The 22,290-nt window shown below is 42.0% G+C and overlaps 1 protein-coding gene and 1 long non-coding RNA gene across 4 annotated transcripts in view; one reads left to right on the top strand and one right to left on the bottom strand.

Annotated features, from left to right (window-relative positions):
- ANAPC4 (anaphase promoting complex subunit 4) overlaps positions 1-20,159 on the bottom strand; it is a 36,774-nt gene extending 16,615 nt beyond the window's left edge. For 2 of the 3 annotated variants that reach the window (XM_027598836.1, XM_027598837.1), the window contains exons 1-16: positions 20,036-20,159; positions 19,807-19,945; positions 16,938-17,043; positions 15,177-15,309; positions 12,483-12,557; positions 12,320-12,346; positions 12,183-12,227; positions 11,438-11,522; positions 10,659-10,763; positions 8,721-8,804; positions 7,518-7,604; positions 7,033-7,097; positions 6,285-6,327; positions 6,092-6,168; positions 4,120-4,220; positions 3,988-4,039 (exon numbers count right to left, since the gene is read on the bottom strand). In XM_027598836.1, coding sequence (XP_027454637.1) covers positions 3,988-4,039; positions 4,120-4,220; positions 6,092-6,168; positions 6,285-6,327; positions 7,033-7,097; positions 7,518-7,604; positions 8,721-8,804; positions 10,659-10,763; positions 11,438-11,522; positions 12,183-12,227; positions 12,320-12,346; positions 12,483-12,557; positions 15,177-15,309; positions 16,938-17,043; positions 19,807-19,935 — 1,214 coding nt within the window. In that variant the 5' untranslated portion in view covers positions 19,936-19,945; positions 20,036-20,159. Of the gene's footprint in view, positions 1-3,987; positions 4,040-4,119; positions 4,221-6,091; positions 6,169-6,284; positions 6,328-7,032; positions 7,098-7,517; positions 7,605-8,720; positions 8,805-10,658; positions 10,764-11,437; positions 11,523-12,182; positions 12,228-12,319; positions 12,347-12,482; positions 12,558-15,176; positions 15,310-16,937; positions 17,044-19,806; positions 19,946-20,035 lie in introns of those variants that run through there. The other variant, XM_027598838.1, reaches the window with a different exon arrangement.
- Positions 20,160-20,311: 152 nt separating this feature from the next.
- LOC113925741 overlaps positions 20,312-22,290 on the top strand; it is a 31,204-nt gene continuing 29,225 nt past the window's right edge. Inside the window, exons 1-2 of the long non-coding RNA XR_003521039.1 lie at positions 20,312-20,438; positions 22,174-22,240. This is a non-coding gene — a long non-coding RNA (uncharacterized LOC113925741). The remainder of the gene's footprint in view (positions 20,439-22,173; positions 22,241-22,290) is intronic.

Raw genomic sequence — 22,290 nt, 5'->3', positions numbered from 1 at the left:
AGAAGTAAGAAAACACATTTGGAAACTGAAAGACTAGGGCTGCTGCGATAAAGAATTCAATGCAAAGGTTCCGGTAACGGTCACGTCCTCCACCTCACCTGACTACTGATTCCAAAGCTGACAGCTTAGACCCCAGCACTGCCAACGTGAACCCTCTGACTTTTGGTTTTTTTGGTTTTTTTTTTTAAAGATTTTATTTATTTATTTGACAGAGAGAGACACAGCGAAAGAGGGAACACAAGCAGGGGGAGTGGGAGAGGGAGAGCAGGCTTCCTGCCGAGCAGGGAGCCCGATGTGGGGCTCGATCCCAGGACCCCGGGATCATGACCTGAGCTGAAGGCAGATGCTTAACCAACCGAGCCACCAGGGCACCCCCTCTCTGACTCTCAATGTCAAGCATGCCACTCACCAACAACCACCTCTCTTCCCAGGGACCTCCCTCCAGCACCTCAGCTTTCGTCTCCCCAAGACTACTGCCCACTGGTTCCCCACCTCTCCTCCCTGTCTCCCACTCACACCGTGTCCCCACTTCCCCCCCAAACCAGCTCAAATTCCAGGTTCATTTGAATCATGCCCTCGCTTTAATTCCCTCACTCTGGCTTCACTTTGGTCATGAAGCCTAGCAAATCTAAGTGCTCACCTGCTCTGTGCCCCGGCGCAGCTGGCTGACCCCAGCTGGAGAAAAGCCAACAGCCACGCTGACCGGGGTCACTTCTACTCTCACAAGGGCTCCCAAGTGGCCCTTAGCACCAGCAGCATCCGCCTATTTCTCCCGTTCTTTCTCCCACTGCCCGAGACAACCGGCTCACAGCTTTTCCTTTACTCTTAAACCACCTCCCCAACCTTACCTCCAGCTGACAGAACATTGCCTCATCTCATTAAGATGGTAAGAACAGTTGGAAGTGAACCTGCCCCAAGCCCCCATGGGCCCGGATACTAGCGTCTGTGACCGTTTCCGCAGCCTTCTCTCCCGCAATTGTGGACACACGATCTTTCCAGCCCATTCCACAATGCACCACATGGCCATCCCCTCCCGTACTTTTACTCCAGCAATCCTCTCCTCCGCCCACCATCAATCGCTCCCCTTCCAGAACACCCCATCAGATATAAATATGCTCTAACTGCTCCCATTGTAAGAAGATTAAAAAAACCCAACAACTGTTTTCAACTACAACAAAACTCCTCAAGAGACGACATCTGCTGTTTCTTTGCATCTGCTCTCATTCTGTATCCCAACAGCTCCACGACTCCATGACATGGCTCCAATCAAGGTCACCAATAATCAATTCTAGTAATACTCTGAATTTCTGTTCTATTCTTGGTCTTCATCTTACTTGACTTAGCAGCATCTGACAACCGATCCCTCATTCCTTCTTACAATGCTTCCATCGCTTGGCCTACAGGACACCCACTCTCCTGGTCTGCCTCTCTAGTTTCCTCTGCTAGTTCCCCATCAGCCCCATTTCTAAACGTTGAAATGTCCATCGCTGAAGTCTTTAGATCTGTCCTCTTCTCTAAGCACACTCACTACTACCTCATCCAGTCTCATGGCCCAAAATAACACCAAAGTGTTGATGGCTCCCAAACTGACATCTCCAGCCTGGACCCCTCCCTTGAATACTAGTCTCACATGATCAACAATGTCTTGGACAGTTCCATGAGATTATCTAACCGACATTTCAAATTTAATATGGCTGACACACTGACCAGGTCATCAAAATTCACACCACTAAGAAAGGGCAGACACAACCTCTGGATGTGACACCTTGAGAAGGACACTCCTCCAGTTATGTAGTATTCTGGCCAGGGATGTATAACCTGAATCTAATCATAAAAATACCAGATAAACCCATATTGAGGAACATAAAATACACATATACAGTTTATATATTCTCTCCCAAGCCTTCTCCATTTCAGTAAATGTCAATCCTACTCTTCCAGGTGCTCAGGACCTAAACTCATAATTACCCATGACTCCTATATTTTACCATCCACACACAATCATTCAGCAAATCCTATTATTTCTACTTTGAAAACATACCCAGATACTGACCTCTTTGGATTCTAACCACCATTTCTCTCTTGGCTTCTGTCGTTGCCCTCTTTTAATTTATTCTCAAAACTAAGCAAATAACAAAAGGATCTTTTAAAAACCTAAGTCATATCCTTTCACTCCATGACCTTAACTGCCGCTTCTTATATCCAGAGTAAAAGCCAAAGTCCTTCCAACTGCCTACAGACTCTATACAACATGGCCCATCCTCCTCTCTCAACTCATCCTCTCTCTCTCACACTCTGTTGCTCAATTCACTTCAGCTACAGTGGCTCTCAAGGCATGCTCCAAACTCAGTGCCTTCATACTTGCTGTCTCTTTTACCAAATATCAATGACTCACTTCTTCCAACATCACCATCTCAGTGAGGCCTGCCCTATAAGCAATCGCATCCCTTAGGTCCCGCTTCCCTGCTTGGTTTTTCTCACCACTACTTACACTATCTGCCTTGCTATATATTTTATTCATTCATTTCTTTATTGTCTATCTCACCACATTAAAATATAAGATCCATAAGGATTTTAGCAGTTTTGTTCACTGCTATATCCTCAGCATCTAGAATAAGGTTTAAAATATAGTTAAGTACTCAATAAATGTCTAAGATGAATGACAATGTTGGGTAAATAAGTCAAGAAAATTTCTCAGGAAACAGAAAAGACACAGATATGAGAAATATGTGAGGAAAAACAGAAGACACAGATCAGTTCACCGCCTAATATCTGACCAACCAAGTCTCTAGAACAAAAATCTAATTTCAAAAAAAAAAAGGGGCGCCTGGGTGGCTCAGTGGTTAGGTGACTTGCCTTCGGCTCAGGTCATGATCCCAGGGTCGTGGGATCGAGTCCCACATCGGGCTCCCTGCTCAGCGGGGAGTCTGCTTCTCCTTCTGACCCTCTCTCCTCTCATGCTCTCTCTCTCTCAAATAAATAAAAATCTTAAAAAAAAAAAAAAGAGAAAGAGAAAAGGAGATTACCAAAATAATAACAGAATTCAGGTTCAAATGGTATTTTCTTATTATCAGCACAATGAAAAGACCCATATCTAAAAACACTACTGTGAAATTTCAACATATCAAGGATAAAAAATGAAGCTTTGAGAGATGAGAAACAAAAAAAAAACCCCTACAGAGGGATGAGAATCAGAAGCACCAGACCTTCCATCAGTCACAAAAAGGCCAGCATACCATCGTATGCTTTGATGGCAATACTTTCAAAGTTCTCTGAGAAAATGATTTCCCCTTCATCATCCTATACCCACTGGACACCATCAATCAAGTGTGAAGGTAGGAGAAAAGACACACAGTTTATTGTCTCATAGCTACTTCCTGAGTAAGTTACTGGAGGATGTTTCCCAACAAAGTGATTAAAGGAAGCATGAAGCAAAGGAGATCATGAAGTCCGGACCTAAGAGAAAGCACCCAAGTGCCTGCCTGAGGGCTGCCGGGGTGGGGGTGGGGGGGGAGGCCAGAGGAGCCATCAGGGACTGAGGGGGCCCCAGGGCGTGATCCTGCCCTGCAGAGAGGGGGAGAATCTAAGGATGTGATAAAGGCAGAAAGAAGAAAACAAAGTCTAGGAAAAACAAACACAGAAGAAGAATTTCTGAAACTGGATAAATAAAAGAAATGCAGTACAGTTATACAACTCAGAAGTATGGAGGTAAGCTGCAGAAGAACTAAAAACAGAAACAGTTACAGGAGTTAAAAGGACTCCTCCTGGAGAGGGGACTGGAGTGAGGGTGGGGGGCGGGGGAGAGTATAATACTGCTTTAACTGATAAGATGGCTGTGTTATTGGCTTGTTTTAATCACGTAAAGGCAATAACTTTGATAAAAGCGTATAAAACCCATTTTAAGAAAATCATGACAATTTGCTGGGTTCTTGTTTATGAGAATAAAATATTCTCAGGTCAATGATTCCAGATATCCCCAGTACTTACTGAAGAAGTTCATTTGCCTTGAGTATGAAAGAACCCACAGCAGTAATAGCATCTAAAGAGAAATAAATAAATATCATTTTTCTAGTAAGTAAAGTGTGTTTAATGTATTCTATTGAAAAATTAAATTACTACCTTCAATTCCTGCAGCATCTAGTCCAAGAGGTTCATATTTTTGCTTCCATGAAGCCATTCCTTTCAGTTCACTCAAATGGTATAATAAAGACTCGGAGCCACTATCAAAACAGAGCAGAAATAAGTTATTATTACCATCATCAAGGTGGCAGACAGCTACTACCTCGCCTGAATATTTCCAAATTTTCAGAAATAAAAAAATGAGAATAACTTTAATTTTCTTTCTATGAGAAATGATCATTTCTCAAAATTTTCTCTAAAAGCTGTAACAGAACCATTTGGCCATCTGGACAAATGAGAGAAATACATGACCGTAAGATTTAATCTTACAAGATCACATTATGTTCTACAGTTAGCCCTGGCACTTTGAAGACAGTCATATGGTCATCTTATTTACCCAAAAGCTATGTATTTAACATTCAACAAACATGTATTAAGCTCTAGCTTTAAGTCAGCACTGTGCTACATACTGCGGACACAATAGTGAACAAAGCGAAAGGATCCTTACGGCACTAACAGTCTCATGGGGCGGGGGGGAACACTCATAACCACATCAGACAGTATATCATTCCAACTATCATAAATGCCTAGAAGAAAATGCACACGAGTGCAGGTGTAATGGAATAACCTGACCTAATCCGGGGAACTGGGGAAGGCCTCTCAGAGCAAGTGAGATTTGAGTTAAAGGGTTCAAGTGAAGAGCAAGGTGGGAGTGTTCCAGAAGGCCAGACAGATGCACAAAAGCCCTGAGTAGGAAGAAAAAAATGTCAAGTCTGGTAAGCCCACCAGTGTGCATGAAGCAGAGAGGCAGGTGTGTTAAAGGCCATGCAAAGGTCTTGGTCCTGAGAGCAAGAGGAAGGCCCTGGAAGTTTTTAAGTAAGAGTAACATGATCAGATCTGCTGTGGGGAATACATTTGAGGGGCACATATATATTTGTGGATTAGAAACCAGGCCAAAGGGCACTGCAGTGACCCAAGGCTGAGGTGATGCAGTAAGGGCTAGGGAACTCAGCATAAAGGGATTTATCAAAATTTAAGTCAAACTCTGAGCAGCCACATGCAAACTGCTTCACTGAGGGAGCTGTGGATAGAAATAGCATGAGACCTATAGATCAGAGACAGAGTTTGGCAGTGACAGTAACTTCAGGCCAGTATGGGTTTCAGTTTCTTCTTGTGTAAAAGGAGGATAATCATAATCAATACCTTGCCAAAGTGTTAAATGCAAAAACACACTAACATGCTTTGTACATTGTAAAATGATAAATATCATTTCTCTGCTCAAAAAAGGGTATATGGGGATGCCCGAGTGGCTCAGCTGGTTAAGCATCTGCCTTCAGCTCAGATCATGATCCCAGGGTCCTGAGATCGAGTCCCGCATTGGGCTCCTTGCTCAGCAGGGAGCCTGCTTTTCCCTCTCCCTGCCGCTCCCCTACTTGTGCGCTCTCTCTGACAAATAAATAAAATCTTAAAAAACAAACAAAAAGGGGCGCCTGGGTGGCTCAGTTGGTTAAGCGACTGCCTTCGGCTCAGGTCATGATCCTGGAGTCCCGGGATCGAGTCCCACATCGGGCTCCCTGCTCAGCAGGGGGTCTGCTTCTCCCTCTGACCCTCTTCCCTCTCGTGCTCTCATTCTCTCTCAAATAAATAAATAAAATCTTTAAAAAACAAACAAACAAACAAACAACAAACAAAAAAAGGTATATGCCTTTTCAAAATATACCTCATGGTTGTCTGGCTGGGGAAAAAAGCCCAGACAGAGAGCCTAACCCGGTGAACAGATGTTTGAAAATTATTTCAAGATTTACCATTACTGACTCTTTATATCTTGGGCACTCCAAGATTCCCCTCAAGTGCCAATGCAACAATTTTAGCTAGAAAAGTCTCAAAAAAAAAGAGAATGCCAGCTGATGAAGAAACACTGACACTAAGTACATGTAGACACAATACCAAAGATTCAACATCACCTTCATACCTCTGTAAATGACTTATAACCAATTTCTGTATACTAGAATATGATGACTCTATAGACTGGCCAAGCTTCTTTAAGCCCTAAGTAAGAGAAAAAAATATGTTTAGCATATAAGTAAGATATTGTGTGCTGCTCTAAAAAAAAAATCAAGAATGTGCACATAAGCCATTTAAAGACAGAGATATTTTAGCTGCACCTTTACTGTTAACTGGTTCATTAAGAGGGTCTGAAGTTCAGCACTGCAATGAAAAAGAAAGTATTTTTAGTCTTCTCTATTCAAAATGCGAATGCAGCACTTAAAACTTATAAAAGTAAAAACAACATTTTTAAGCAAAATAAAAAGAAATAGCCCAACAAAAATTAAAACTTTGTTGTAGTCACAAAGGGACAGAAAACAGGAAAAGTCAAGTCCAGAAACAGACTGAAGTATATTTAAGATGTACTGAATGCTAAAATGGCATTTCAGATCCATAAGGAGAAAGTGTAATACTCAATAAATTATGCTGGGCAATTATCTAAACCTTCAGAAAAAAAGAAGTTAGTCTTCCATAGCATATAACCAAATAAATCACATCTGGAACATGTAGATGGAATAAAACATAAACTCTAAAAAAACTCTAGAAGAAAACACAATCTTTTGAATACTCCTAAGATGGGAAAAGTCTTTTTTAAGAATAACGCTAAGGCAGATACCATAAAGGAAAAGACTGACGGGACCATAAAAAAACAAATTTTTTTACACATTTAGAAATACATATATGTATTATAGACACAGAAAATGATTACATTTACAAAAAATGCATAGAAAATCTAGAAAAATAGATACTATTTTTATTATGTACCAGAATTTTCTATTTTTTTACAATGAATATGAATTCCTTTCAAAATAAAAAACTACTGTAAAAAAGAAGAAAAAGCAAGAGCACCTAATATGAGTTTACTACCTTGCTTTTCCCCATAACAGCAAGTGCATGAATTCATCTTGCACAGAGGTGGTTGTGCTCTTCTCCTAGACAAAATGGATAACATCATGATATATATTTTTGAAATTATAACCATATGTATAATTCAAAATTAAAACTATAGGAGCATGACTCCCTTCCTTTTCCTTCTGCTTCCTTCAAATCCTGATTTAAACTGATTATCTGACTATCGGTTCGTGGAGAGTAGCCAGTCAGCTCTTCCAACGCCCGTCCTGACTCTCCACGCCCCACCTGCTGCAGTTCACAGACCCATCCTCACCTAGGTTGTTCCAATGCGAGGAGGGCCCTTCCTCTCTGGGGAAACAGTGTGCGATCAGACCCAGCCATCTGAAAGCTTGACCTTCAATTTTTACAAACCCAACCAGTATCCGTCAGGTAGCTAGGAAAGTCAATGAGGACAGCGCACCCGCTTTCACTCCTTCCAGGGGAAACCTCAGAAACATTACCTGCACAAACTTGGTGAGACGAGAATCCATCTGCATCAGTATTTCTTCCCAGGCTTCACACATACACGTTAGTGACAAATTTATATACTGTTAACAAGAAGGGGAAAAAAAAATAGCTATCAGAATAGTTAAAAAAAAAAAAAAGAAACTACATAAATCAATTTGCTAAGTAATACATGCTTCTTCCTGCCAACTATCTCAAAGAAATCCAGAATTTACTTTCAATCATTTTTAACTCACCCTGTGAAAGAGAAGACCACAGCTAATGCCTGATAACCACTTAACTATCAAACATTCAGAAATTAAGTTTTTATCTGGTAAAACAGACATCCTCCAGCTTTTTATATGTATGTTTCATGTACACGAACTGTCAAAATGCTGGTTGAGTCAGCTATTCAATTTTCAAACAGAATCCTTAAAAAGACACCGATGTGCAGAAATCTTTGACATCAAGTAAGTCAGGGGCTGTGGCAGACGGAAAAAGAACAGCCGCAGTTCTTTGTAGCTCCTCTATCCAGATGCAGACTCCATCTCCCTAGTCCCTGAATCTGGGCTGGCCTTGAGTCTTGCCATGACCGACACACAGCAGAAGGGACACCGAGTCCAAGGTCTCCAAAGGCTCTGCACGTTCCCCCTTGCACTCTTGACACCCCTGCTGTGGCTGCCACTTCAGGAACGAGCCTGGGCTAGCCTGCTGGGAGATGGCACATGTGGAGCCACCGCGGCTAAGAGACACTCAGACCAGCCAGCTGGCCACTGACACAGGACCAGGCTGGGCTGCGAAGAGCTGAAGCTCGCCCAGATCAACAGAACCTTCTAGCTGGCCCAGCCCAAACTGTGGGCTGACTAAGACACTGACCTACAGAACCATGGCTAATTTGGGGTGGGTTTTTATGTACAAGAGTGAACTGATATGATAGCTGTTTCCCATAATGCTTGATTTGCAGTACGCCTTTTCAAATTCCAGAATGTTATTTCACTTAGGGGATTATTTTTAAAAGATTTAAACTACTTTTTTCTTTTCTGGTGGGAATAGATTTTCAATTAAATTCCTTTTTCTTGTTAATGGACATTATAAGATTATGAGAATAGACACTTTATACCACAGTTAGCTTTACAGAATAAAATTTGCAAGTGTTTTATTTATAGACTGTTAGAAACTTAAGAGTAAATATTCACATAAAACAAGCTACAAATAAATACCTGTAAAAGCGCTGAAATGTGAGTAAACTTTCTAGCCATCCGAGTTACTTCAGGTAAGAAAGAGTACAACAGATTGGTCTCAAGCTGTAAAATCAAAATAAAGTGAGTTACAACCACACACACTTCTTTTAAAGATAAATCAGTCCCAGCTAAAAAAAAAAAAAAAAAAAAATCCTACAATTTAGAAGAGTCAAGGTCTAAGTATGTATCAGAAAGACTACGTCTGAATTCTGCTACCTTTGAGACTAGTACTTTCGAGACTAAAAGAACAGAACTTTAGGATTTTCTAATCTGCCATGTTTACGTGTGCGCAGGTCACACCTCTCTAGGTTAGCAATGCCATCTCCATAGCTAGATAAATAATCTATTTTGTAACACTATTATGAGAAATTTAAAAAATGATTACAAATATACATAAAAAGTTTTTAAAGAACTATAGGCTACTGATAAACACAAGCTAAATATCCATTATAATGGTATAAGAATTATATCTTAATAAAGCTGTTATTTAAAAAAATATCCATTACAAACTTCAAAGAAATAGTGTATCATTTTATTACAGCATCAAATGTAATCCTAGAAATATTTTCACAGAACCTTAAGATGAAAAGTAAATATGACCAACTATTCTGGGGAATCAGGAAGTCGAGGGTTCCCCGATGCTCTGAATACAACAATGAATACTGGAAAGCATCATACACAGTGTATCCTGCATCTTTTTGTTCTACTTTTGAGAATTCATGCATCCTTAAGCTAAGTGGCTGGGTTATTTGGCATGAAAATCTAGAGAAGGGGCGCCTAGCTGGCTCAGCTGGTGGAGTGCAACTCTTGATCCTGGGGTTGTGAGTTTGAGCCCTATGTTGGGTGTAGAGATTACTTAAAAATAAAACCTTAAAAAAAAAAAAAATCTAAGGAAGACTTTCCTAAAGGCAAGGCCACACTCTAAGTACTGTAAGGAGCCCACACAGTTTCCACAATCTACAATATAAACAGTGCAAAAGGTTTTTTCCAACTTTTTTTTTTTAAGATTTTATTTATTTATTTGACAGAAAGAGAGAGAGAGATCACCAGTAGGCAGACAGGCAGGCAGGCAGAGGGAGAGGGAGAAGCAGGCTCCCCACTGAGCAGGGAGCCCGATGCGGGGCTCAATCCCAGGACCCTGGGATCATGACCTGAGCCGAAGGCAGATGCTTAACAGACTGAGCCACCCAGGCGCCCCACTTTTTCCCAACATTAACTGACCATCTTACACAAGAGGGAATGTGTTGGTGAAGAGCACTGACTCTGGAGCCACACTGCCCAGGATCACTTCCATATGAGTGATACCGAGCAAGTTCTGCCGTTTCTACTTATCTATAAAATAGGAATAATAATAGGACCCACCTATTAGATTGCTGTGAGGATTCAAATGAATTATACTGAATCACTCAGTACTTGGCACATATTAAACAACAGATAAATATTAGCTTTTATTATTTTTAGGATCAGAGTCCTAAGAACACACCTGATAGAGGAGTGCCCAGGTGGCTTAGTTAAGCGTCCAACCCCTCATGGTCTCATGGGTGGTGAGATGGAGCCCTATGACAGGCTCTGCACTCAGCACAGAATCTGCTTGGGATTCTCACTCTGTCTCCCTCTCCCCCTCCCCCTGCTCACACTGTCTCTCTCAAATACATAAATAAATCTTAAAAAAAAAGAATACTTGGCACAAAGATAAACTGGTATAGCAACCAATTAACATGGTCATTAATAAACTATCAAAACACTGTTTTTATGAAAACTATACTGGGCCTTGGGAATAATAAAGTGTTCACTAGAGTAAGATTCTATATATGAGATTTAGAAGCTCCAAGGTGGTTTTTTTTTTCCTTGCTTTGTTTTAATAACAACTTTAAAAAATGAATTTACTGTCTGCTGCTACCAGATTTCCACACTTACCTGGAAGTATGAGACCTCCGAAGCACCGCCAGCAGAAACCTCTGTGACCACTGACAATGATTTCAAATCACTGGATAAACACAATGCAAGACAAGTACCAACGATCTGTAAAAAAGAGTCAAATCCCCTGGTCCATTTAGTATTATTGCTAGTCTGCACCTGCTTATAATACAGGCAACAGAAACTCATGGAACTCTCTAAAGCAGAAACACACATGCCTGACGCCTTCCACGCATGTGCAGGAGGGAAGGTGTTTGTCCCCCCCAGTCCACACCCCTCATGGACACACACCCCTCCATCGGGGGTCCAAATCAAGGGCTGGAGAGCCTACAATACATCCTCTTCTCCTCAGAAATGGCAAGAATAGGACGGAAAAGCTGTGGAGAAGACCGAGACTTAGCAACCAGCACAGATCTGGTCCTAAGTAGAAGATCGCTCCTCATGATGTTCGTCACATTCCAGTCACAAACTGTAGCTCTAGCCCTGACTACAGACTAGAAAACCATTGAATCGTAATCAAGTGTATCATGTCAATCTTTTTGTTAAGAAAAAGTTGACTAATTCCACTAATAGTACCTGATCTTCATAGATACCCTATCACCACTATTTTATCTTAGTAATAAAATTATCCTCTTAACATTTAAAAATGAATAACTCCAGTAACTGAAACTGAGAAAAATACCCGTGTTTTAATTTTTTTCCATAAATCAGTTAGCTGGTATATTCTAGGTGGTATATTCTAAGAGAAATGATGTGGAAAATTTTAAAGGAAAACTTACCCCCGTGACTCGAGCAATTTTGAACATTCCATACGCATAAAGCTCAATAAATCCAGAGCTTCCTCCGAGGACAAGAATATTAAGCCTAATTAAAAGGAATGTAACAAGCTGAGGACATCAGAGAAGACCGAGTTCTTAAACCAAGATATAAACTGTTCTTGCTCTCAGATAATCTGCATGCTAAGGCTTCCCTGCGGGGAAACTGAAACCCCAAACAAATTCACCAATACTCAATATTCAATTACACTGGGCTTCTTCCTTTTTTCAAAGGAACATAAATTTGCTCTAGCCTAAAAAACATCGGTTTATAGTAAAATAGGGCTATAGTATTTTAACAACTACTGTATTTATATACTCTCAATAACAACACAATCCTTTTTCCATCTAATAGAAAGTGCCATTAGTTGTTTCACGGCTCTGATGCTAAATGTATTAAAAGGGCTTAAAAAACTTGAAATATTTAATTTTAATTTTAGAAACTCTAGTAACATCTAACCTCCTTTACTTATTAAAATAAACAAAGGTACATTATAGTATTATTGAACATGACACAATCAAAGACCACACAATACAAACAAGTAAATAACAGACACTAATGTCTGTATATTGTTCAGTGGTGTTTGTCAGCAGGGAAATAACATGACACATAAAGGAACTGCCCTTGAAACTCTGAACTCTTGTCTCAAATATCAAACACCAACTTTAAGAAATTAGACTTGTTATTTAAGATATTTGCAAACTTTACCTGACGTCTCCCAAAAGCTTAATAATTTCATCAGAATTTTCTTCACTAAAATATAAAAATAATTGGGTTACCTTTCAACTACATCTTTCAACTAATAAAAGATTATTTTACTTGAAAACAAAAAAGGCATATCTTACCTAAAAATTTTTGAGGTGTTGCTGTAACTAGAGAAAAACAGAGACTAGTGTAAAAAGCGATAGAAATATATTTTTAAAAACACATGAGAAAATCATCACAGTGTTAAAGGAAAGAGAAATCTGCAAAAGATGGATTCCAATGAAATTAAACTCTGATACTTACTTTTTAGGCAGGGTAGGTAGTTTAGGTAAGAGAAGATTTGATTCATCCTCAGCATTATAAAAGGATGTTAGAACACTGAAAAGAAAAGCCAAGAAGAAGCACTACTAAAACACCAAAGATTTTACTTGTCTTTCCATTAAAAAGTACTTTTTTAAAAAACTGCCCAGTTTTACATATTATATACATTACCAAGTAAACAGATGCCACACATATTTTACTATTATAAAGCAGTCATTGTAATAATCACAAACAACAAACAAAAAAATAGGAAATTCTTCATTTACAAGGGGCCTTGTTTCTGGGGCGGGGGGAACCCAGCCACTTCACACTTAGAGGAATAAATATTAATAAATAATTTTCTCTATGTACTCAGTATTAGATACTAAGAATTTAGGATTTTTTTTTTAAAGATTTTATTTATTTGAGAGAGAGAGAATGAGAGAGAGAGAGCACGAGAGGGAAGAGGGTCAGAGGGAGAAGCAGACTCCCTGCCGAGCAGGGAGCCCGATGCGGGACTCGATCCCGGGACTCCAGGATCATGACCTGAGCCGAAGGCAGTCGCTTAACCAACTGAGCCACCCAGGTGCCCAGGATTTTTTTTTTTTTTTAAGATTCTATTTATTTGAGAGAAAGCAAGCAAGAGAGAGAGAGAGAGTATGAGCAGGAGGAGGGGCAGAGGAAAAGGGAAAAACAGACTCCTCGCTGAGCAAGAAGCCCGACATGGGGCTTGATCCCTGGACCCCAGCATCATGACCTGAGCTGAAGGCAGATGCTTAACTGACTGAGCCACACAGGCGTCCCAAGAATTTATGATTTTTTTAACTCTCATCTAAGAACCATCTAAATACATATGAGTACCAAGGAAGAATGGGTTTTAAAGAACACTGCAGTAATTATCTTATTTAACTGTGGGTTCTATGGTTTATACACATTTGGGGATTTGACAATCCAGCAGGTATCTAAGACGACACCACGCATTTTGAAATAGTCTTGCTTATTCCCTTTTCTCAATTCTACCTCAAAATAAGGGTGGTAATAAATGAGTGAAAAGGTGACTTGGCACGCATTTTTTTCCCACTTTAACACAAACTTGGTGTCCTGAGAGATCCTGGAATCTCTACATTATACTTCTAAACTATTAGTAGAAAGTATGTTAGGGATACACTTAGCAGGTAACTTGAATGGGACAGAAATGACATGGTATACTCTGTTCCTCTAAGCGTTGATAAATTCACATGACCATTTGCAACCCTGGATTATTTGATGATGCATTAACTATAGATAAATGTTTTATCTATAATGAATTTCAAACACCAGGTGAGATCCTTATTATTCAATTTTTTATAGACTCCCCCTTTAGTTAATTTGAAATTGAATTAAAAGTTTATTAGAAAGGAAAAACTGGGGCGCCCAGGTGGCTCAGTCATTAAGCGTCTGCCTTTAGCTCAGGTCATGATCCCAGGATCCTGGGATCAAGCCCTGCATCGGGCTCCCTGCTCGGCGGGAAGCCTGCTTCTCCCTCTCCCACTCCCCCTGCTTGTGTTCCCTGACTCGCTGTGTGTTTCTCTCTGTCAAATAAATAAATAAAATCTTTAAAAAAAAAAAAAAAGGAAGGAAAGACTATTGGTAAGAAAATTATCACATTTCCTAAAAAAAAAAAAAAAAAAAAACTTTTATTTTCACTATTAGATAAACCCATTTATTCTTTAGGCCATCTTGACTGCAAACCTGGTATATGACTTGAATGTAGACTAGGCAGAGTTACTTTCATGAGACCAGGAAACTATCAAGACCACAGACACAGAAAGAACTCATTCAGCATCAAAACAAAGCACTCAGGAGCACCTGGGTGGCTCAGTCAGTTAAGCATCTGCCTTCAGCTCAGGTCATGATCCCAGGGTACCGGGATGGAGCCCCACATCCCTACATCGGGCTCCCTGCTCAGCGGGGAGTCTGCTTCTCCATCTCCCTCAGCACCTCCCTCTGCTCATGCTCGCTCTCTCAAATAAATAAAATCTTTAAACAAACAAAACAAAACACCCCAGAGTGCTCAACTTAGCACTTTTTGTACTCTGAGGATATTTTGAAGATGCAAAAAAACGCCCAAGCTCTGAAAGAATTGGGTGGCAAAAAGGAACAAAGAACCTCAATTTGCTAATTAGTAATTTTAATTTCTATTACTTGCAAGTACAAATCACTACCATAGAATTTCACTCATAACGTGGAATTAAGAAAGAAAACATGAACACACGGGAAGGGGGAGAAAGAAAAAAGGGAGAGAGGGAAACAAGCCATAAAGATTCAGTGACAGAGAACAAACTGAGGGCTGATGGAGGGAGGTGGGTGGGGGATGGGTTAATGGGTGATGTACATGAAGGAGCGCACTTGTGATGAGCACTGGGTGTTGTATGTAAGTGATGAATCACTGAATTCTACTCCAGAAACCAATATTGCACTAACTACCTAAAATTTAAGTTAAAAAAAGAAAGAAGTACAAAGCACTGATATTAACTACTAAAAATAAAAAGCAAAGAAAAATCTTAGCCCTTCAGGCATATAAACCGAAAACCCAAAGTTAAATGCAGCCTGCCCATGCTCAGCACTCAGATCCTCCCAAGAGTGCGTTTTAATCCCGGCAGGCGCACAGCTGTCCCACGGCGGCTGCTGGAGTCGTCCCCCTACTCCATCCTCTACCTGCTTTCTGCCGTCACTTCCATCCAATGCATACAAGACACCGGGGCCTCCACAGAGAAGGAGTGCAAGCTTTCAGGTTTCTCTACATCGCACAGAACGATTTTCTTGGTGTCCGCAAGAGCAAAGGCCAAAACTGAAACAAGAGACGATGAAAACGAAATGGCTATTTCACTTCTTGCCCCGTTTCACCATTTTAAATGCATCATCATCATAGAAATTATTTAACCCAAAAATCCTTCCTTTAAATAATATTTTTAAAAATGGAAAGCTATCTTTACATGCAGTTATGCTGTCATCTAAGCTTATTTTCAAAGGCTCAAACTCTCATGAGTGACCTACTACTTTCTCGTGTACTGCCCTTATGTCTTACACATCTTCCACATCAAAGCCTCTGGACTGGGGCCCTGCTTCCAAGCAGAAGATACAGAATAGGTCTCAACAGACAAACAATAATATCCTATCACCAAGATATGCTGGTCTTGTGAACGTGCCCAAACGGTGAGAAGCGATTCCATCTGCTTAGTTCTTAGAAGGTTCAATATTCCCTTTTGTTCCTAACCCTGAATGGGAAACAAGACCATCAAACGCTGATGAGTCTTGTTTCTTTCACTGTGGCTGAATTACCTAGTACAGTTTCTCCACACAGGTCACTAACATCTTCCTAACACATCAAATTAAAAATTTCTAAGTAGAGGGCTATGCATTTCACGGTATACCAAGACACACAATTTTGCAAGATGTGAGGCAACCCACATCTCCTCTTCTTCAAACAATTTAAAGCAATCTTGAAATAATCATTACCCCAAAAACCTTATTTCACTGTCCAAAAACACGAGGCATATTTTTTTAATGATAAAAAGTTCATCTACTTCTATACATGTCAACACACACAGACTTTCATGATTTATTTTTGAGATTCTGGTGTTTTTGGATGAATAGTGCAAGATCTCATGATGTTACTTATAAAAGTCCTCTAATTTTACACATACTCTTTGTTTTTTTATTAAAAGATAAAACGAGAGCTGAACAGGCTTTCCGGGTGTTTTTACAGACTCATTTATATTTACCAGAAAAAAATTAAGCAATAAGGAATACATATTTTACAAAAATGATTCAGTCTTTTTTCCTTAAAGCACCAATGATAACAGATGAACTTTAAGCTGTATAATTTATAGCATTTTACTGTATTGACTCTATGTGTACAGCAGCTCAAATCACGACTGTCATTGTAAAAACAACAGGTGGAAGCCGTAAGCAGCTACAAAATAAAGGGCAGGAGGAGAAAGAGGAAGGAATGGGGTCAGAGCCAATAGTCTTTCAGGCGGGACAAGCATTCGTGCCAAGAGAATACTTATGAGCTACACGTTTAATGTTAACACACATCTTGCGGAGAAAAGACCACCGTGGTACTCGACGGACTAGTGAATGGTAGACGGAACGTGGGCCATCAGTGCAGGACAAGACAGTGCCAAGAGCAAAGCCTAAGTATGTTGTACATTCCCCAGATTTTATTTTACCGTTACCTTTGCCAAGAAGTCAAATTTCATTTTAGAGAGATCTCAGCCAAGAAACAACACAGTAAAATTAATCTCAACTCTATGAAAACACTTTAAAGCTTCCAAAAAGCAAAGCTCCCAGGCTGATATTTAGTATATAAGAATATAATAAGAACAATAAATTCTTTCAGGAAATAAGCTTTCTTTACAAAATACTTTTTGTTAATAATAATAATAATGTATTTTCAAAGAATCCTATCATTACGTTTGCCATCTGGTCTCCAAGCCAGACAGGTCACTTCCTTTCCTGTATTTTCGTTTGGTGGAAAACTCCAAACTCGATGAAAACTTGCAAGTCGATGAAGTAAAACCTAAGACAAAAGAGATACAATGGCAAAAAATTAAAAATCCATTTCCGAAACTGAAATAAACCTAGATCCTCACTATAATCTTTAAAAATAATCTTAAGCATAATATTTAGCTATCAGAAGAAATTAGAAGACAACAAGGTCTGAATGAACTGAAGGTATATTCAAAGCGACGGGTGAAACAAGACCTAATTTAACCCTGTACTCTATACATTTTCCCATCTTCTATGTCAATAAGAGACTTATCTTTCAGAAAGAAATAAGGTTGTCCAAAAAGATCATGACAGAAAAAGAAATAAGGAACATAAATCACAGAAAAGTAGCTGTAATAGTCAAATAACACCAAACTTGGAATCGGACACCTTGGGATGGAACTTCAGCTGTGTTGCTTACTGGCCATAGGTCTCGGGCAAGTCACTTAGCCATTCTAAATTTCCACTTCCACACGGGAAAATTCCTAGGGTCAAGATGTGTCCCAGAGCTCCTTCTGACTCAGAAATAAGGCTGTCCCTACTCCATCCTCTACACAACCACTGAAAATAAGGAACTGCATGCATCCCTGCAGACCCTCCCACACCTTCTTAGGTCCCCACACTCACAGCTTCACCTCTCCCACCTTTAGCTCACAGCACTCTTCACTCCTGGTACACTGGCCCCCACAGGGAATCCTTCATTCCCTAAACACAGTGCTCTTTTCCGCGCCTGTCTCTGCCATTCCTTATTTCCAAAACCTTTCCTCTGTGCCCTCTGAAATTCACAATCAGGTATCATCAAGATGCCCACATCTTCCTTCTCTTCTCTGAAATGTGCTTCTCACCCAAGGACACCACTTTCCAGCAGGATTCTCAGGTGATAGCCGTGCTGCATCCCATGTTCCCCATTCTACTGGGCCAGGAGATGAAGGTGGTTTCTTCCTTGATCCCCGATGCCATTTCTGGATGACTTTTCTTCTCTAAAATCCTCTAACTCTGAATCATATGCAATCACACCATACCACCCACTACCCCTCTTAACTGCAGTTCCCTAAAGACCCCTAGGCCATCCCCCTCATTCCTGGAAGATCTGGACTCCTGTCTGACTCACTCATGCTTTCCAACACTATTCATCCCCATTTTTGGTGAGTTCAAGAGCTATGATGTCCTGGCTTTTCAGTGCCCAACTACCTTTCTTCCAATGATCACATCTTCTATTCACCTCAATCACTCCCGGGGTCATGCCCTTGATCTTGTCTTTACAGTTACAAGTGCTGCCATAATGTCTCAAACCTCCCACCTTCCATCACTGTCTCTGTCCTTCTAGTTCATCCCTACGAATACCCAACTTCAATTCTTCAACCTCACCAAGTCCTACAACCCACTGATTCCACCTACTCATTGTCCCTCACTCACACAAGCCCCCACTTCCATACTTAATCCGAGGATCATCATTACCATCGCTCCTCTGACATGTAACTTTAACTCCTTTGCATCTTTCTTGCTATGTCACATTTGCAAAACGACAACCCTGGTGAAACCCAACCATGCCTACACCCACGCAGTCGAACAGAACAGCAGAGACACAACCGTGCTCACTAGATTCCCTCAAACTACAAGACCACTAACCTCCATGGCTCTTAACACTGACCAGCAATCTTAGTAAGTGTCCCTAGTCCGCCTGCCTTGTCAGCTTTTCATACCCCGCCTTTCCCCTCAAACTTCCAATATTTTCTTCTCCATCCTCACTCGTGGACAGCACTCTCTCTCTTCACTGAGGAAATGGAAACAAGTGCCCACTATTACATCCACACATTTAGTCGCACCGATGCCCCATTCTCTCCCTTCTGGCCTGCTGCTCTGGCTCTCCTCTGTACAGCATGAAGAGTTCCAAGGCGCAGTGGCAAAGGAGAGGGACCAGAAGACATCACGGAGGGCCTTGAGGAAGGAGACATCAAGGCCTGATGAGAAGCTATTAGTCAAAAGAGCGAGGCAGCTTTGCAGGCTGCTAAGTATTCCTTACCACCTGGTGGCCACGCCAGTCTGCACACAACACAACTCTCACCTGGCCAGGTAACTCTCAGGAAACCTGCCCAAAGGCCAAAGGAGGAAAGATGCAGAGCTGAAGGTTTCCTCACACAATGGCTGCCTGGTAACCAGGACTCTCAGGAGAAAGGCAGATGCAGTGGGTATACCTGACGAAGCCTAGTGTGATAGGAACTAGAAACGCCAAGTGCCAACACTCAGGTACACTGCGTCAGGAACCCCGGGAAGCATCACTCCCTTCCTAAATGTAAAGGTATTTTTAATAGGAGGTGGCGATCCGATCCATAGTAGGAAACCTGGACAAGAGATTCTGGATTTTTTAACCTATCCTCTGTGGCAGCTACATGCATGCACATTCACAGCTCCGGTATGACAGTAACTCATCTTCGTTCTGTTACGAAACCGTAAGCAAATTCAGGACAGGGTCTGTGGATCTACTATGTCTAGTTGATGAGTGACACATTATGGGCTTTTAAAAAGCCCATTTAACAAAAGACTAAAAGAGACTCGGGGAATGCAGGGCTGTGCGACTATGCTGTGTGAAAAGTGTTGTTTTCGCCATGAAATACGGGCAATGGGCACATAAATGATCCTTTCTGTATATGCTCCCTTCTACTTCCACCTAAGGTTTACAGCTGCTTGGAAAGGAAGGGGGCGGGGTCCACAGGCGGCCCAGCGAGTCCACAAAAGGGGAAACTGAGGCTGGGCCAGGCTGCAACGCGCTTGCTGTCGGGTCGGGCTCACTCACCTCGCCCGCCGTGTTGGCCAAGGCGATGAGATCCCGCTTGGGTGACCAGACCAGGAAAATGATCTCCTGCGGCAGCTGCTTCTCTCCCACCACCCGGAAGGACGGAAAACAGGTCGGAAAGCGCAACATGGGGGCGGCCCTGCAATGACACCCCAGTCAGAGGCCGGCAGGGGCATCCCGCGGCCGCCCCGCCCCGGCCCTCCCCCGAGCGCTCCGACCCCGGCGGTACCTGCGAGACCCTTCTCCGCGGCCTACGCGGCCCGGGCGGCCTCTCCCTCCCTCCGGGGGTCGCGCGCCCCCGCCGCCGCGCCGCCGCGCCGCCGCGCCGCCCCGCCGCCGAGCGCTGCAGGCACTTCCGGCGCCCGGACTTCCTCGCGAGAGGACCAGAAAGCGCGCGGGGAGGGGGCGCGCGGGGCGTTCCCGAGGCCGCACTCCCGCCCGCAGGTAAGGCGTGGTCCCACGTGTGTACGCGCGCCCGCTGGCTTCGTACGTTTCCCCGGAAATTCGCTGCTAACGGGTCACTGGGCGGGCCTAGGTTTGGGGGTGAGGCCTCAGAGACTTCGAGGAAAAGAAAAGGAACGCAAACACTAGGTCGTGATCGGCTGGAGCCTCCCTTGACAGCCTCTAAAGGGGTAGTTAACAGTCCCAGTTGCTCAGTAGAATCACCTGGAGAGTTTATTTTTTTAAACCCCTCCCCTAACCCAGGCAGCACCCCAGATCAATTAAAAGAGAATTGATAAGGAATGCGAGCCAGTACTTATTAACTGTCTAGGCGAGTCCAGTTTGCAGCCAAGGTGGGAGGGCCCTGCTCCAAAACCTCTGAGTAGGCAAATACCTTGATTATCCCATTAAGCCACAACAACTCATTGGTGGTGGTAGCCCCACCGTAATAAATGAGGGCTGTGGGCTCATCCAGGATTTATCCTACAGCTGTCTGAGGCTCTACCAGGAGAAAGAATCTGGGCTACACAAATGCACGGAGCATGGGCTCTGCCCTAAAAGGCTTACAGTTCAGCTTGGCCAACAATAAGATGCTGCTTTATGCAGGACAAATTTAAATGTTAGCATGTTCAAAAGTTGACATAAGTTATGACCCCGGTTAAGGGAATGTGACCATATCATCCTGTGAATCTTGAACTTAAAATCTATGGTAGAAAACCATCTACTTTTCACTTATTCAAAGGAGAAAGTGGTAGAATCTCCAAGTTTAACAAGCCCCATCTTCTTGCCCTCTATCTGGATCTAGCCCCTGGGAAGTAGGTGTCAGAGGTAGACTCATTTATTCAGCAGCAAATATTTGAGGCACTATTTTGTGGCACTGTTCTTACCTGATGCCTAACCTGCTTCCCTCTCAAGAGACAGGCTTTTCCCCTTGCCTTTGCTGCAATTTAGCACGACCCCCAAATTCTTCCAGAGGCAACATTTTTTATTATTTTTTTGTATTATTGTTTCAGGGGTACAGGTCTGAGATTCATCAGTCTTACACAATTCACAGCGCTCACCATAGCACATACCCTCCCCAGTGTCCATCACCCAGCCACCCCATCCCTCCCATCCCCCTCCACTCTAGCAACCCTGTTTGTTTCCTGAGATTAAGAGTCTCTTATGGTTTGTCTCCCTCTCTGGTTTCATCCCATTACATTTTTCCCTCTCTTCCCCCATGAGCCTCTGCCTTGGTTCTCAAATTCCACATATCAGCGGGCTCATATGATAATTGTCCTTCTCTGACTTATTTCCCTTGGCATAATACCCTCTAGTTCCATCCATGTCATCGCAAATGGCAAGATTTCAATTTTTGATTGCTGCGTAATATTCCATTGTATATATATATACCACTTCTTATTTATCCATTCATCTGTCAATGGACGTCTAGGCTCTTTCCATAGTTTGGCTACTGTGGACATTGCTGCTATAAACATTGGGGTGCACATGCCCCTTCGGGTCACTACCTTTGTATCTTTGAGGTAAATACCCAATAGTGCAACTGCTGGGTCGTAGGTTATCTCTATTTTCAACTTTTTGAGGAACCTCCATACTGTTTTCCAGGGGGGCTGCACCAGCTTGCATTCCCACCAAAGGAGGGTACCCCTTTCTCCGCATCCTCGCCAACATCTGTCATTTCCTGACTTGTTAATTTTAGCCATTCTGACTGGTGTGAGGTGGTATCTCATTGTGGTTTTCTATTTCTCTGATGCCAAGTGATGTTGCGAACTTTTTCATGTGTCTATTGGCCATTTGGATGTCTTCTTCACAGAAATGTCTGTTCATGTCTTCCGCCCATCTCTTGATTTGTTTTTTGAGTGTTGAGTTTGACAAATTCTTTATAGGTCTCGGATACTAGCCCTTTATCTGATATGTCATTCACAGATATCTTCTCCCATTCTGTCGGCTGTCTTCTGGTTTTGTTGGCTGTTTCAGAGACAACATTTCTAAGGTGAGAATGGACTTGCCTTTATTATTCATAAAATGCATTTTTAGGCATTA

Source organism: Zalophus californianus, chromosome 2 (assembly GCF_009762305.2).
Source record: "Zalophus californianus isolate mZalCal1 chromosome 2, mZalCal1.pri.v2, whole genome shotgun sequence".
Lineage (NCBI taxonomy): Eukaryota > Metazoa > Chordata > Mammalia > Carnivora > Otariidae > Zalophus > Zalophus californianus.
The sequence above is the reverse complement of the archived record's forward strand: the minus strand, read 5'-3'. Positions and strand labels throughout refer to the sequence as shown.